The 12,752-nt window shown below is 46.4% G+C and overlaps 1 protein-coding gene across 1 annotated transcript in view; it reads left to right on the top strand.

Annotated features, from left to right (window-relative positions):
* Positions 1 to 12,752, top strand: part of Ano10 (anoctamin 10) — a 109,539-nt gene that overhangs the window by 19,308 nt on the left and 77,479 nt on the right. Inside the window, exons 3-7 of the mRNA XM_005383486.2 lie at positions 253 to 450; positions 1,547 to 1,681; positions 9,521 to 9,640; positions 10,337 to 10,906; positions 12,438 to 12,493. Coding sequence (XP_005383543.1) covers positions 253 to 450; positions 1,547 to 1,681; positions 9,521 to 9,640; positions 10,337 to 10,906; positions 12,438 to 12,493 — 1,079 coding nt within the window. The remainder of the gene's footprint in view (positions 1 to 252; positions 451 to 1,546; positions 1,682 to 9,520; positions 9,641 to 10,336; positions 10,907 to 12,437; positions 12,494 to 12,752) is intronic.

Genomic DNA, 12,752 nt, shown 5'->3' on the forward strand with positions numbered 1-12,752 from the left:
TTTTTTTTTTTTGTCTTTTGAAGACAGGTTCTCCATATGCAGCTCAGGCTGGCCTTGAGCTCACTTTGTAGCCCAGGCTGGTCTCGAACTCGCAGTTCTCCTCCTGCCTCAGCCTCCCTAGTGCTGGGATTACAGGTGTGCACCATCACGCCTGGCCTTCCAAACAAGAAACTTTATATTGCTAGAAAGTTTTTGATTTTGAAGTTTTTGTTTGTTTCTCTCTAAGACTGTGCTTACCTTTTGTTTTTGAAGGTGCCCAGTTGCTGTTCAGACCCCTGTTAAATAAGCAGGAAAAGGAAACACTAGGAAATGAGAACTTGTACCTCGTGGGTGCCTCCAGGACCCGCCTGCTTCTGGGCGCGGAGGCAGTGGGGCTGGTGAGAGAGTGCATGGATGGCACCATGCGCGCCTTCACCTATGGCACCCGGCTCAGCTTCAGAGGCTTCCACGGTAAGCCCGCTTCCTCTGTCCCAGTCCATTTGTCACACAGAAGTGTTTGCCGAGTGTGTCGGGGGCCAGAGCCTTTTCCACAGGGCCAAATAGCAAGCGTTTTGTGGACAGTGTTGTCTCTCCTGGAGTTAATTCCGTAGTCCATGGTGGAGCGGAAAGCAGTCCTAGACCATGAGGAAATGAGTGGACAAGGCGGTGTTCCAGTAGAGCTTTATTTATAAAGCCCTGGGGCAGGCCACCTTTGCCGCCCCAGGAGTCGGTAAGGACAATTGGGACGCATGTGCAGCTCATTTACATTATTTATTCTGTTTCACAGTGATGAAATTCTCTCACTTGACATAGAAAAATCTTCATAATAAGAAATGGTGGTAGGTCTCTATCCTCGGATCCCCATTTCCTGAATGTGCTGGCTCCTCCCGAATAGGGGAGGGTAGTTGGGTGTGTCGTGACCCAGGGAGTGCTTCCCACCAGGAACTGGGCAGGCTGGGGAGCTACATCTTGAGGGGCAGTGGGTGGGTTCTTAGGGTTCTTCAGACAGGCGCACCATGGACCTCTGCACCCCAGGGACTTCATGATCAGGCCAAATGGACCTCACTTAAGAAGGTCCCTGGCCTAGGCAGCACAGGGCTCTTATCAGCTTTTCTTCGCTCACTGACATTGGACTCCGGATGGAATAAAAAGGGCTTGGAAGTTTGAAGGAGAAGGTTTTTCCACTTAGGCAAACACAGCATTTCCATCCCTGTCTACAAATGTTGTCAGAATTCAAGATCGCATTGGCTTCTGCCCTTGGCACTGAGTGAGCTCAAGCACGTGTGTGCATTTGGACATTTGTACCTTGCCGTGGGACAGGTAGTAGGTGATTGGAGAGTTGTATTATGAGCAGGTGTAACCAAAGCATAACCAAAATGTTTTGTTCTTAGCAAAGATCTAAGAAACTGTATATTCCATTGAATTTACCAGTTTTATATATGATTACTCCTCCTGTCAGTTGCTGTTGTATACATCGGTATTTCCGTAACCTCTAGCAACTGGAGTCTTACTGCTGAACTTTCTTTTGATTACAAGACAATAACGAGAAGTTTGTGTTTTATTCTAGATGACAATGACGATTTCCTCACCATGGCAGAATGTCAATTCATTGTCAAACATGAGCTGGAAAATCTTAGAGCTAGAGATGAGAAGATGATCCCGGGGTACCCTCAAGCGAAGCTGTATCCAGGAAAGTCTCTGTGTAAGTTAGGCTGTCAGCCAGGTGCATGGGCTCATATTCTAATTCAACTGCTCTTTCATAAAAAGCAAACTTAATAAATAGCAACTACAGAAACTTTACTTTCCTCCTTACTGAGAAACTGGTAGAGCCTTAGAATAAGTAGCATGACCTTGTCTTTGCCAACAGTGGTCTATTATATTGCACATTTCACCGTTGTGTTTGTTCTGTATGGTTTGCTGCTTTTTAAGGTCTCACAGCCCATAGCTGGCTTTGCGTGTGTGTTTGTGTGGTACTAAGGGTTGAGCTCAGGCCTTTGTACTAAGCTAAATCTCTAGACCTCCCTGCCTTTGTTTTTCATTTTGAGATAGAGTCTCGCTAAGTCTCTAAAGAGCCCTGACTGGGCTTGAGCTTACATCCTTCCTGCCTCAGCCTCCCAGAGTGCTGGGTTCGTAGGGGTGCACCACACTGCACCATAATGAAGATCTGCAGTGCCCATCCCCTCTGATCCTGCTGGTGCTGAACAGGCTCAGGCAGATGGAGGTTTAAGGAGTGTACAGGGGCACACAGTACCTGAAGTTTGCGACCTTTTGGTTTTGTGTAGTTCTGTTTTATTCAGAACACTGTGTTGCAGAATGAAAGAGTTTACTACAATGTATAATTGCAAATTTGCTTCAAACCCAGATAGCAGCAAGGCCCCAGCCTTTTTGCTGCTTCCAGTACACTTCAGCCATGTCGCTTCGGTGTCCCCCGTCTGGTTTCCTGAGTTGCCACCGTAATGCTGCCTTCCAGCCTTTGCTTGGGAGGACGAAGCCCCATGACAACATCCATGTTGACGTTTCCTCAGATCTGCCGTAGATCACCCGCTTGGTGGTTATGTGTCATCGATATACAGGAAAATGTAACTTCCAACCTGCTAGGTGTCAGACATGCCAAGTTCATGTTCCCTGAAATCAAAGAATGAAGTCTAAGGAACAACGGAGGTGAAGAAAAGGAAAATTTATTGAGAGAGATAGCTCCTGAGAGATAGGAGGGGACCCAAAAGTGGGTTGCCAATGAACCCACTTTTCTGAGAAAGTTTTCTAGAGCAAAGTCACGAGATGGGTAAGATGAGGGTTAAATAATAACCAGTAAGATTACTAGTATAGTCACTTAGCTAGTACTGATCTAGTAGTAACAAGGGCATATGGACGACATCGTTAACCTTGGCTGATAATCTATAGTCTTAGTCTTGTCTTTACTCTCAGTTTTAGTAGTCTTAGTCTTACATTTAGTAGTTTTAGTCTTAGTAGGTGGGAGAGGATGGCCCACCCCCAGTGAGATAAGCGGTCTGTTTATGTGGGAAATCTCAAAAGGGTGGTACCAGTAATCTCAAATTTCTATTAATCCCTTAAGGAAGTATGCAAATCTGGCCATTGCGACTTTGATCTTTTTTAGATGCGCCTCCAGCCACAGCTGTGATGAGTTCTCATCTTCCGGCTGACTCTCTGGAGGGCCCAGCCCTGTCTGACTGCCTAGAATATTTCTACCTAATTTAGCTGTCTATAATATATTCAGTTCAAACTTAACGTTTTAGAATTTTACTTAATTTCTTTGGCTATATGTTTGCATTTGTTTTTACTTACATTGCAAATGTAACTTAGTAACTTTACCACAATTAGTAATTAGCTTTATCTTCCAATTTACATAAAATAATTTGTAAAGCCATGCTATAACTTCAGTGTTAGCAAGTTCTGAATAAAGTTTAAGACTTCTTTCTTTCATTACTACTCATAGTCAAAATCAGATCTGTTTTTTAAATTAAGCCTTGGTAGAATTCCTTTAAGAAATCACCTGGCTCTGATCTTAGTTTATGGGGTAGGTTTTGAAGAATTTTCTCTAAATCATCTGTAGAAATGGTTTGTTTAGATTTTTTTTACTGGGGTCAGTATCTCTTCCTAGAAGTTTCCATGCTATCTAGGCTTTAAAACTTAGGTGAATTGATTTGCGCAATTTCTCTTGAGATCTAACACTTGCGTTGTAATGGTTTGTTTTTACTTACCGTGTTTGTTTTGTTTATATTTGAAATTTTTTTTCTCATTAGCATTTAGATACTGAAGATATGCCTGTGTTCCAAGAGCTCCTGGGTGGGGAGATCTTGCTCCGAGGACTCCAGACCGCTGTCTCCCACCATCCTTCCCCCAGCATGCACTGTCCCGGGTGCCCCCTTCCTAACCTTCAGTTTCTGAAGCAGCGCTGTCCCCCGCCAGCACCTGCGTCCAGTGCACTTCCAGCCTTTTCCTTGCGCCCCTCCTGTGCTGTGCCGTCTGTCAGCCCCAGCCCTGTCCTTGCAGAGTCACATGCAGTGTGGAGCCTTTTCCCAAAGGAAGGTGATGGGTCCCGTGGAGCTGGTATTAGCTGGGTTACCCCATTCGGACTCTCCTGCCTTGCCTGTTCTTCGAGCAGCTCTTGCTGGCTTCGTCCCCCACCCGAGACTTTAGGCCAGACGTCTTCCGGTCCCCAGGACCCTGATGGCCTGACTTCCTAACTGCAGTCTCCTCTGCCGTCGGTGCATGTCTTGGATCTTTTCCTTGCTCTTCAGTCCATCTGTGTGGCTTCAGGAGACCTCAGGAAATGTGAATGTGGGCACCCGCTGCCCATGTTGGTCTCCTTGCAGCTGCCTGCTTATGCCTGGACAGTGATTGTCTTGTGCCAGGTCTTTCATTGGACACAGATCTTTGACTGTAGAGATTAAAGATTGCCATCATTTAAGGAAATTTTCTTAGTTACTTTCGAAGGGTTATTTGCTCTAGTCTTGTCCTTAGGGGTGTGAGTTATTTATATGTGGGTGGCTCTTATGTATTGCCTGTAATATTTAAAGATCTTTGTCCTTAGGTACTTTTCTTAGTTTTTTTCTATCATTTTCCTGACTGCATTTTGACATTGGCATTAATTTTTTCAACCTCATGAAGAATTTCATAGATTTTTCAATGCTTGATGGTATAATTTTCTGATTTGGTCTCTCTGTTTTACCCTCCCTCCTTCCTTCCTTCCTGCCTTCCTGCCTTCCTGCCTTCCTGCCTTTCTGCCTTCCTGCCTTCCTGCCTTCTTTGTTGTTGTGCTCCCTGTAGTATTTTTACATACCTCAATGATTATTTCTTTCTGATTATTACTTACTTTTCAGTGAACCCCTGTTTTCCCCAGATTGGCAAGTGGAAGGAAGCATGTGTGTTGGAAAGCCAGGTCGGGACTGTGTGGGAAGCAGCTCAGACCTGCCTGGCAGTGCGCTCTGCAGAGGCTCTGCGGAGCCCTGTTCTTGGAGGGGCTCTTACTTCTACTGGGCATTAGGCTGCTTTTGACCAACCAATATGGCAGGTCCAGAGCGACTTGTCTTCTACCCTGGGCTGCAGCAGGAAACTTTCTTCTAGCATGGCAGCCCTTGTGATCTTTGGAAAAGTTCTTTTTTCAAAAATACCATCTGAGATAAGAATCCTATTTAAATTGTCAAATCTGAATTTTTAAATTCTGCATTTTTCTCTTTGTTTATGCCTTTGGAAATGTGATCCTTAAAATTGTGTGTTGTTTTGCATTATTTTGTTGTATATCATTATATTTGGCTGAAGAAGAAATAATAGATGCATAATTATAAGTTGAAAACAGTTTTCAGAGTGCAAATTCAGAAGTCACAAAACTTGGAGTCCTAGCTCTTTTAGTACATTAATCCAGCAGCAAGATGTGTATTTCTCCTGTGGGTTTTGCGGGAGGTGGTGCTGCCTCGTGCAGACCCTTGTTGGAGGCTGATCACAGATGTCACCTGCTCAGCACACTGCCCCTTAGCACTTACAGGAGGCTGGGCTGTCTTGAAAACACTCACCACATCCAAGGTTTCACGCAACTCTTGTTTGACTCCCAGTGACTGCAGGTTTGCTGGCTGCGTGCCACATGTGTGCTCTGGTAGGAAGTACTCACTGCATAGAGAGCTGTGTTGTTGGGAACATGACTTTGAGGCCGGTGGGTGCTGAGAGATTCATCATTAGTGCTCTTCCTGGCCCCACCAGGTGCAGGTGCTGCGAAGAGCTGGATGTTGGCTCCTCACCGTAGTTGGCAAATGTTGAACTTGACAGCTGTTTACCACCAAGACCCCTTCCTGCCGTCAGCTCACCTTCTCCTACTGTTTCTTCGCTGAGGTGCAGAAAGCAGATGAAAGATTCTTTTAGAAAAAGGCGTTAGAGACCCATGGCTTCTTACATATTAACTCTATCCTACAGGATGTTACTTAGCCTGGGTTACTTAGCTTTGTCTCCAGAGGTCTGCCACATGTGTGTCCTGTTTGGAGCTCAGGAGCTCTGTGTCCTGCTTGGAGTGATAGGAGCTTGCATATGGTCTCAGGGAGTCCCTTCAGGGTTCCCATGTTGGGGGCTTTGTCCCCAGTGAGGTGGTGTGGGCAGTGATGGAACTGTTAGGAGGTGGCCCTAGTGAGAGCTCCTAGGTCATCAGAGTGTGCACCCTTGAGAGGACCAGGTGCCTCATCCTCCCTGGCTTCCTGTTTGATGATGTGATCACACCCTATCCCATGTGCTACAAGACTGAGCTGGTACTGGTGCCGTGCCTCTGAATCTGTGAGCTAAGTAAACCTCTTTTCTTATAAATTTAGTCTTCCTCAGGTCTTCCATTATAGTAACAGAAAAAGGACTAATTCAGAACCTGACACATCTCATGGCTTTAATATCAGATAGTTATTCTTGTTTTGTTTTTGTTTTTGTTTTTCTCTGGTACCGGGAACCGAACTCACGACCTTGCACTTGCCAGGCAGGCGCTTTTGCCGCTGAGCTAAATCCCCAGCCCCAGATAGTTATTCTTGTACAGCATTATGGTAGGTTCTCTTCAATATCCTCTGTATACAAGAAAGGGTAGGTTAGAGCACTCAGATATAGTCTGTCTTCTGAAATCTTTAACTGGCATTATAAAAGTAGTAGAGTAGGTTTCAAGTCAGTATGTGTATCAGGAATGTACAGAGAAGATACAGACATATATGTGATTATATGAAAGAAGATTCAGCTGTATGTATGATTCAGCCATACATACGAATGAACATAGCCATATATGAATATATATCTTGCTGGGCACCACAAGACACACACACATACAGAGACAACTGTGTTTTGATGTATATATTTGTGCCTTTTGTATTAAGCAGAGATAAAAATGAAACAGAAGTACGGAGATATAAAATGTGTTTTAAGAGCACAGGTACCCCTGAGAGTGTCTTTAGAAGTGGGCTGTTCAGGGCACGCACCGGAGGCGGGTGCTGGGTGCCACAGGGTGGTGGGGGAAAAGGGGCGAGAGGCGAAGGGCATCTTCCTATAGGGCATGGCCTGCTCCTCCCTGGTGTACAGCACACTGTAGAGCCCTGAGAAAGACTTTGCTTTCCCTTTTGAAGTGGATGTAGCACATAAACCACAGACGGAAGCAGTGCTGTGTTGGCATTGTTGCTGCTCTGTCTAAGTAGCAGGCCTGCCAGAAGCCGCGGTACCGAGTGCGTCCTTTACACTGGGCCTAGGCTTGCTTGGCTGCCCCACCGTGGCTGTCAGTCACCCGTGCTCCACAGCTCCCTCCCGCAACCTGGGGGAGGGACGTGGATGGTTGCTGCTTTCCTCACCGGCCAGTGCCAGTGCGGTAGCTTGGCTCCCTCCTAAGGTCTGGCTTCTGTCTCGGAATTTCATTCTTAGTTGAGGGGAGAAGGTTGGAGGAGTTTTAAAGAAAAGCAAACTATTTTTAGGAGGTGAAGCCGGAACCGTGCTTTGGCATGGATGGCGAGGAGAAGCCCAGTAATTTAGGAGTCGCAGCTCTGTATTCCCTCCCAGTGCGGGGATCACAGCCCTATTTTTAGAAATACACAGTCTGGTTTAGTCGGCCTGGAAAGTCTTCCATAGTAGAGTGGAGTCATCTTTTATAAAATAACTTGGAAATAGTAAAATAATAACTTAGATGCTGTATCTGAGCTCAGAGTTAAAAAACTTGATGTAGTCATTGGAAAGGATAGAAGTAACCAAAAGGACTCGGCGACAGCCTGTGCGCCCTCAAGTAAAGGATAAGAGCATGGGAATGGTTGTGGGTGATTGACTTTAGCTCATGTTAGCTGAAGGAAGATCCATGGAAACACTTTAGAGTGAAAATAGTTTAAAAATGGATTTGACAGCACCAGTGGCTGATGTAACTTAAACCATATGTCTTCATGCCCTGGCTGCTGGTATTTTGAGTATATACCTTTTTCAGTCTTTAAGAGGGATTTTATCAAATCTTAGCTGTTAAAAAGTCTTTTCTCCCCTGTATAACTTACTTAGGAGATGTAATGCTAAGAACCATATATGAAGAATCTTTGTTTAAGACCCAGGCCTTTTCCTGTTTTTGGTATCAGGTATCTCTCTTCATTTTTAAGAAGTTAAATTGCTCTGAGGATGTTTTACTAGGAATCTGTCCTGAGTCCTCCCCGCCCCCGTCTGTCTCTGTCCTCTATAAACTCGCACACTGGAATCCTCAGTCCTGTTTCTCTTCCACACTGCTGGTCTCACTGAGGGGCTCATGCTTGTATCCAGCTCCCTGTCTTTGGCAGCAGATAGGCAGGGGTTCAGGGCAGCACCCCTTGGAGAGGAGAGCTGATGAGCCCCGCAGAACTCATGCTCTGCAGCACTCACACCCCACAGTGGAGCAAAGCAGCAAGGCGTTCTTGATGCATTTCTTCTAGGCAGTGGTATCAGTCTACATGGAGGGTTTTATCACAATCTCAGCCCTAGCCAGAGACAGGACTGGGACTCAAATGGAAGCCGTCCTGCCTGGCCACACAGCACAGGACCTTGTGGCAGCGTCCTCTTTTCCCCTGGACATACTTCATCCCGAGGAGCCCTCCCTCCCCACAGCAAGTCACTGAGTAATCTTTACAGCCAGAGGACGCCACCTCCTCCTCGTTCACTGTTGCTAGGAGACACCGTCTTTGGTTAGTTGTATTTATCTTTCCAAGTCTGAGCGTGAGTGTTTAAGCCATACTAGTCAAATGACTGCTGAAAGTGGGCAATCTTAGTCTGATTTTGAGATGTCCTGTTTGTGGGTAGGTCTTTGTAATTAGATTAGAAAAGATGAACACACTCAGTATCAATAAGAACCAAAGGGGTGGAACATTTCCCTACCTTCACTGTAGCAGAAGGACAGATTGGTGGAATATTGTAGAGGAAGTTTTGTGATATGTGTCCAATTTAAAATATCTGTGCCTTTGGACCAAGCAGTTCCACGTTCAGGTATACATAATGGAGAGAGTCTACAGGTGGGAAAAGGCGATTGTACAAGGATTGTAGCATTATGCATAATAGCAGAAAAGAGAAATAAGTGCCTTTCAATGGGAGATTAAATTATCATACTTCATATGGATATGTATTATGACACTTACAAGCACATTTCAGGTTCTGTTTGTATCAGCGTTGAAAAATAATAGATAACACTACATGAGAAAAGATTGGAGAGCAATGCAGTGATATAAAGTGCTTCTGTTTTTGTTTTAAAATTGTTTATTTATGAATGTATTTTTAAAAGTCTGGTTATACATAAATTGCTACTTTTAATGACTTGGGGAGTAGGGAGAGGAAAACAGGCCTCTCTTGTCCTACTTTTACCCCTTTTAAAATTTTTATATCAACTGGTATTGCTTTCCCAAAGATAATAGTAAAAATATTTGCCGTCTGAGAAGCAGGAGCCTGCACACAGCCGGACAGGCTGTGTGACGGTGACCTCCTGTAGCGTCCCGCTTCCTGGGCGTCCTCACAGAGGCGCTGGAGGGCATTGCATGCAGTCTCCCGCCCATTCGATGTTGTCTGACACACTTTCCCTCCGCAGTGAGAAGGCTGCTCACGTCTGGCATTGTGCTCCAGGTGTTCCCGCTGCACGACAACGAGGCCCTGAAGAAGCTGGAGGACACCTGGTACACTCGCTTCTCCTTGCACTATCAGCCCGTAGGTAGGCGTCAGTGTGCACCGCCCCTGTACACACTGGGTATCAGCTTGTGTCAGGCTCTCAGTGGAGCGGGCCTTCCTCTGCCCCATGCTGTTCTGACAGTAGAGATGAATGTGTGCCCACAGGCTGTTCTGGAGCGTGTGTGGAATCTCGTTTTCTGCTTTTGAATACTTTTTGTTCAGCATATTGGAATTCTGTTATGGCACAGTGGTGAAAGTGCATAGCTTTGGACAGGGAGATCAGGAGGCTGCAGATGGGAGTCTCCTTGGCAAGGAGCATTTACAGCTGTAATACCAAAGAGGGGGAAAGTGGGAGGCATACATTTGATACCCAAATCAATTTCTCCAGAGGCATGCTGGAGCTCAACTGGCATCTTGGAGACTAGGTGGAGCCCCAAGATGAGTCTTTCTTTGGGAAGAAGGGACTCAGTGAAGAAGTAAAGGGAAACTGAGTCAGGGTATCTGGCAGAGCAGCCTGGGCAGCTAAGTTAGAGGCCTTGCACTGAGAAGTGAGAGCTTGCCATGGTGACAGGTGGGGCCTGCCTTCTGCAGGCAGGACAGACGCGGCCCAGGTACTCATTGAGAAATGAGGATGTTGAAAGGTCCCCACTTAGCTGAACACGTGGACAAGCATAACTGCAGGGATGAACAGGAAGGTTTTGATGGTCTGTTCTGAAGTTCTTTCTTTCCTCCACCACAGACCATATTCGTGGCTACTTTGGGGAAACGATTGCTCTTTACTTCGGGTTTTTGGAGTTTTTCACTTTTGCCTTAATCCCCATGGCTGTCATTGGACTGCCATACTACTTGTTCGTGTGGGAGGACTATGACAAGTACGTGATCTTCGCCTCCTTCAACCTCATCTGGTCCACCGTGATCCTGGAGGTGTGGAAGCGCGGCTGTGCCGACATGACCTACCGGTGGGGGACGCTGGTCATGAAGAGACAGTTCGAGGAGCCCCGGCCTGGGTTCCATGGGGTCCTGGGTGTCAATCCGGTCACCGGCAGGGAGGAGCCCCTCTACCCAAGCTACAAGAGGCAGCTGCGCATCTACCTGGTCTCCCTGCCGTTCGTGTGCCTCTGCCTGTACTTCTCTCTGTACGTCATGATGATCTACTTTGACATGGAAGACTGGGCCTTGCATGTCCATGAGGAAAGTGGGACCGAGTGGACCAGCGTCCTGCTGTACGTGCCCAGCATCATCTACGCCATTGTGATTGAGATCATGAACCGCCTCTATCGCTACGCTGCCGAGTTCCTTACTGCCTGGGGTGAGCACTTGTGCTTTGTCTTCTTGTCTCATTTGCTCCTATGAAATGTTCTGGGATCAAAGGCTCCCAGAGCGGCTTTGGCAGGGAAGGCAGACATTCTTTCAGCTTGTGCTAGAGACTGTGTACCGGCGCCTCGCTAAATACTTTACCCACAGTCTCTCAGGAGAAGCTCCCGGCATTGTGAGCTGTAGGGTCTCTGTCTTCTGGTTTTCCTGGTTACCACAGCTGTTCCGTGTTTCTGTTTTGTTTCTTAGTGTTTCATTTGTTTTTTTGGAGACAGGGTCTTGCTATGTAACCCCAGCTGGCCTTGACCTCACTGTGTTGTCCAGGCTGGGCTCCAGTTTATGATGATCCTCATGCCTCAGCCTCCTGAGTGCTGGGATCACAGGTGTGCACCACCACGCCCGGCCACAGCTCTGAGTCACTGAGTGTGACTGTGTGCCGGCACCTCACTAAACGCTTTACCCACAGTCTCTCATTTGTACTTCCTCAGGGCACCATGCTTTGTGTTGTTTCACCATTTTATGGATAAAAGATGTTGATGCTTAACCAGGTTCCAACAACAGACAGTGGGGCCGGGCTAATCCAGACACATCTGCACAGAACCGCTGCTGCTGATACTGTCACACTGTTTCCTGCAGAGGGTGAAGTGACCGGAAATCGTCCTCATGACTCTCGGCCAGCAGCTCAGACGTGCTGTCTAGCTGGGTGGGCACAGGGCATGGCCGGTGTGCCTGGTTGTACAGGTGGCACATGCCCCGGCGCACCTGTCCATCCTCTGCCCTGTGCCTTGCTGCCTGTGGGCTCTATGGTGTCACTACCTCTAGATGAGGATAGGAATTTGGATTTCTCTTCAACTTAAATTCTTGTAAGCGGCAGGACCAAAACGTCATTTTCTTCCTCTTTAGTGGTCACCTTCAGCTTTTACTATCATCAGTTATGCAGAGCTTTTTTCTTCTTCTTAGTCCTGGGGATTGAACTCAGCAAGCATCAGGGTTCATCCCAGCATCTATTTTTGCAGTCCTGGGGCCAGAACTCAGGGTCTCCCTTGCTAGGTCAGTGCTCTGCCAGTGAGCTGCATCCCCAGCCCTTTTTCACTTGATTTTATTTTTGAGGCCATCTTCCTAAATAGCTAAGATACCCCACCTGGCCTTGAATTTGTGCTCCACCTGCCTCAGCCACTAGAGTAGCTAGGATTAGAGCTATGCACCACCGTGCCCAGCTTGCAGGGCCTTGTTTTGGCCTGTTTAGAATAATTTGCCAGCAGTTTCCAAATTTCTAAATTTATTTTTTGCACTAATATTTTATAAATAATGACAGACCACAGTGGCACTCCAGGACCCTGAGAAATGCATCCCTGCTTGCTGTTCCTGGTGGTAGCGAGTGGCTGTGACCACAGCCCAGAGAGGGTAGCGATGGAAGCTCTGGCATGAGAAGTCTGCTCTGAGCCCAGGTCCCACTGTACCTGGGGCAGTGAGCCCACGTTGTCTTCCTACCTGAGAGAAATTCTGTCTTCTTCTTAATGTTTTAGAGAATCACAGATTGGAATCTGCCTACCAGAATCACCTCGTTCTGAAAGTCTTAGTGGTAAGTAGAGGTTTTACATACAAATCCACTCAAATTATGAAACTAAAGCATACTGTTTAAAACTGAGAAACATAAATATGAAGTTATTTCTAATTTAAGATATGATATGGTTAACATAATTTGTATACACAGGCAGGATTGGAGAATAAATAATGTGTCAAACTGTGTTTAGCAGTTATATTACAAATGTGTACATGGTGCAACACTTTAAATTTTGGAAGTAACAGCCCATTTCCATTATGTGAAAAGTGAAGCGTTT

This window comes from Chinchilla lanigera, unplaced genomic scaffold (assembly GCF_000276665.1).
Source record: "Chinchilla lanigera isolate Chin_1 unplaced genomic scaffold, ChiLan1.0 scaffold00019, whole genome shotgun sequence".
Classification (NCBI taxonomy): Eukaryota; Metazoa; Chordata; class Mammalia; order Rodentia; family Chinchillidae; genus Chinchilla; species Chinchilla lanigera.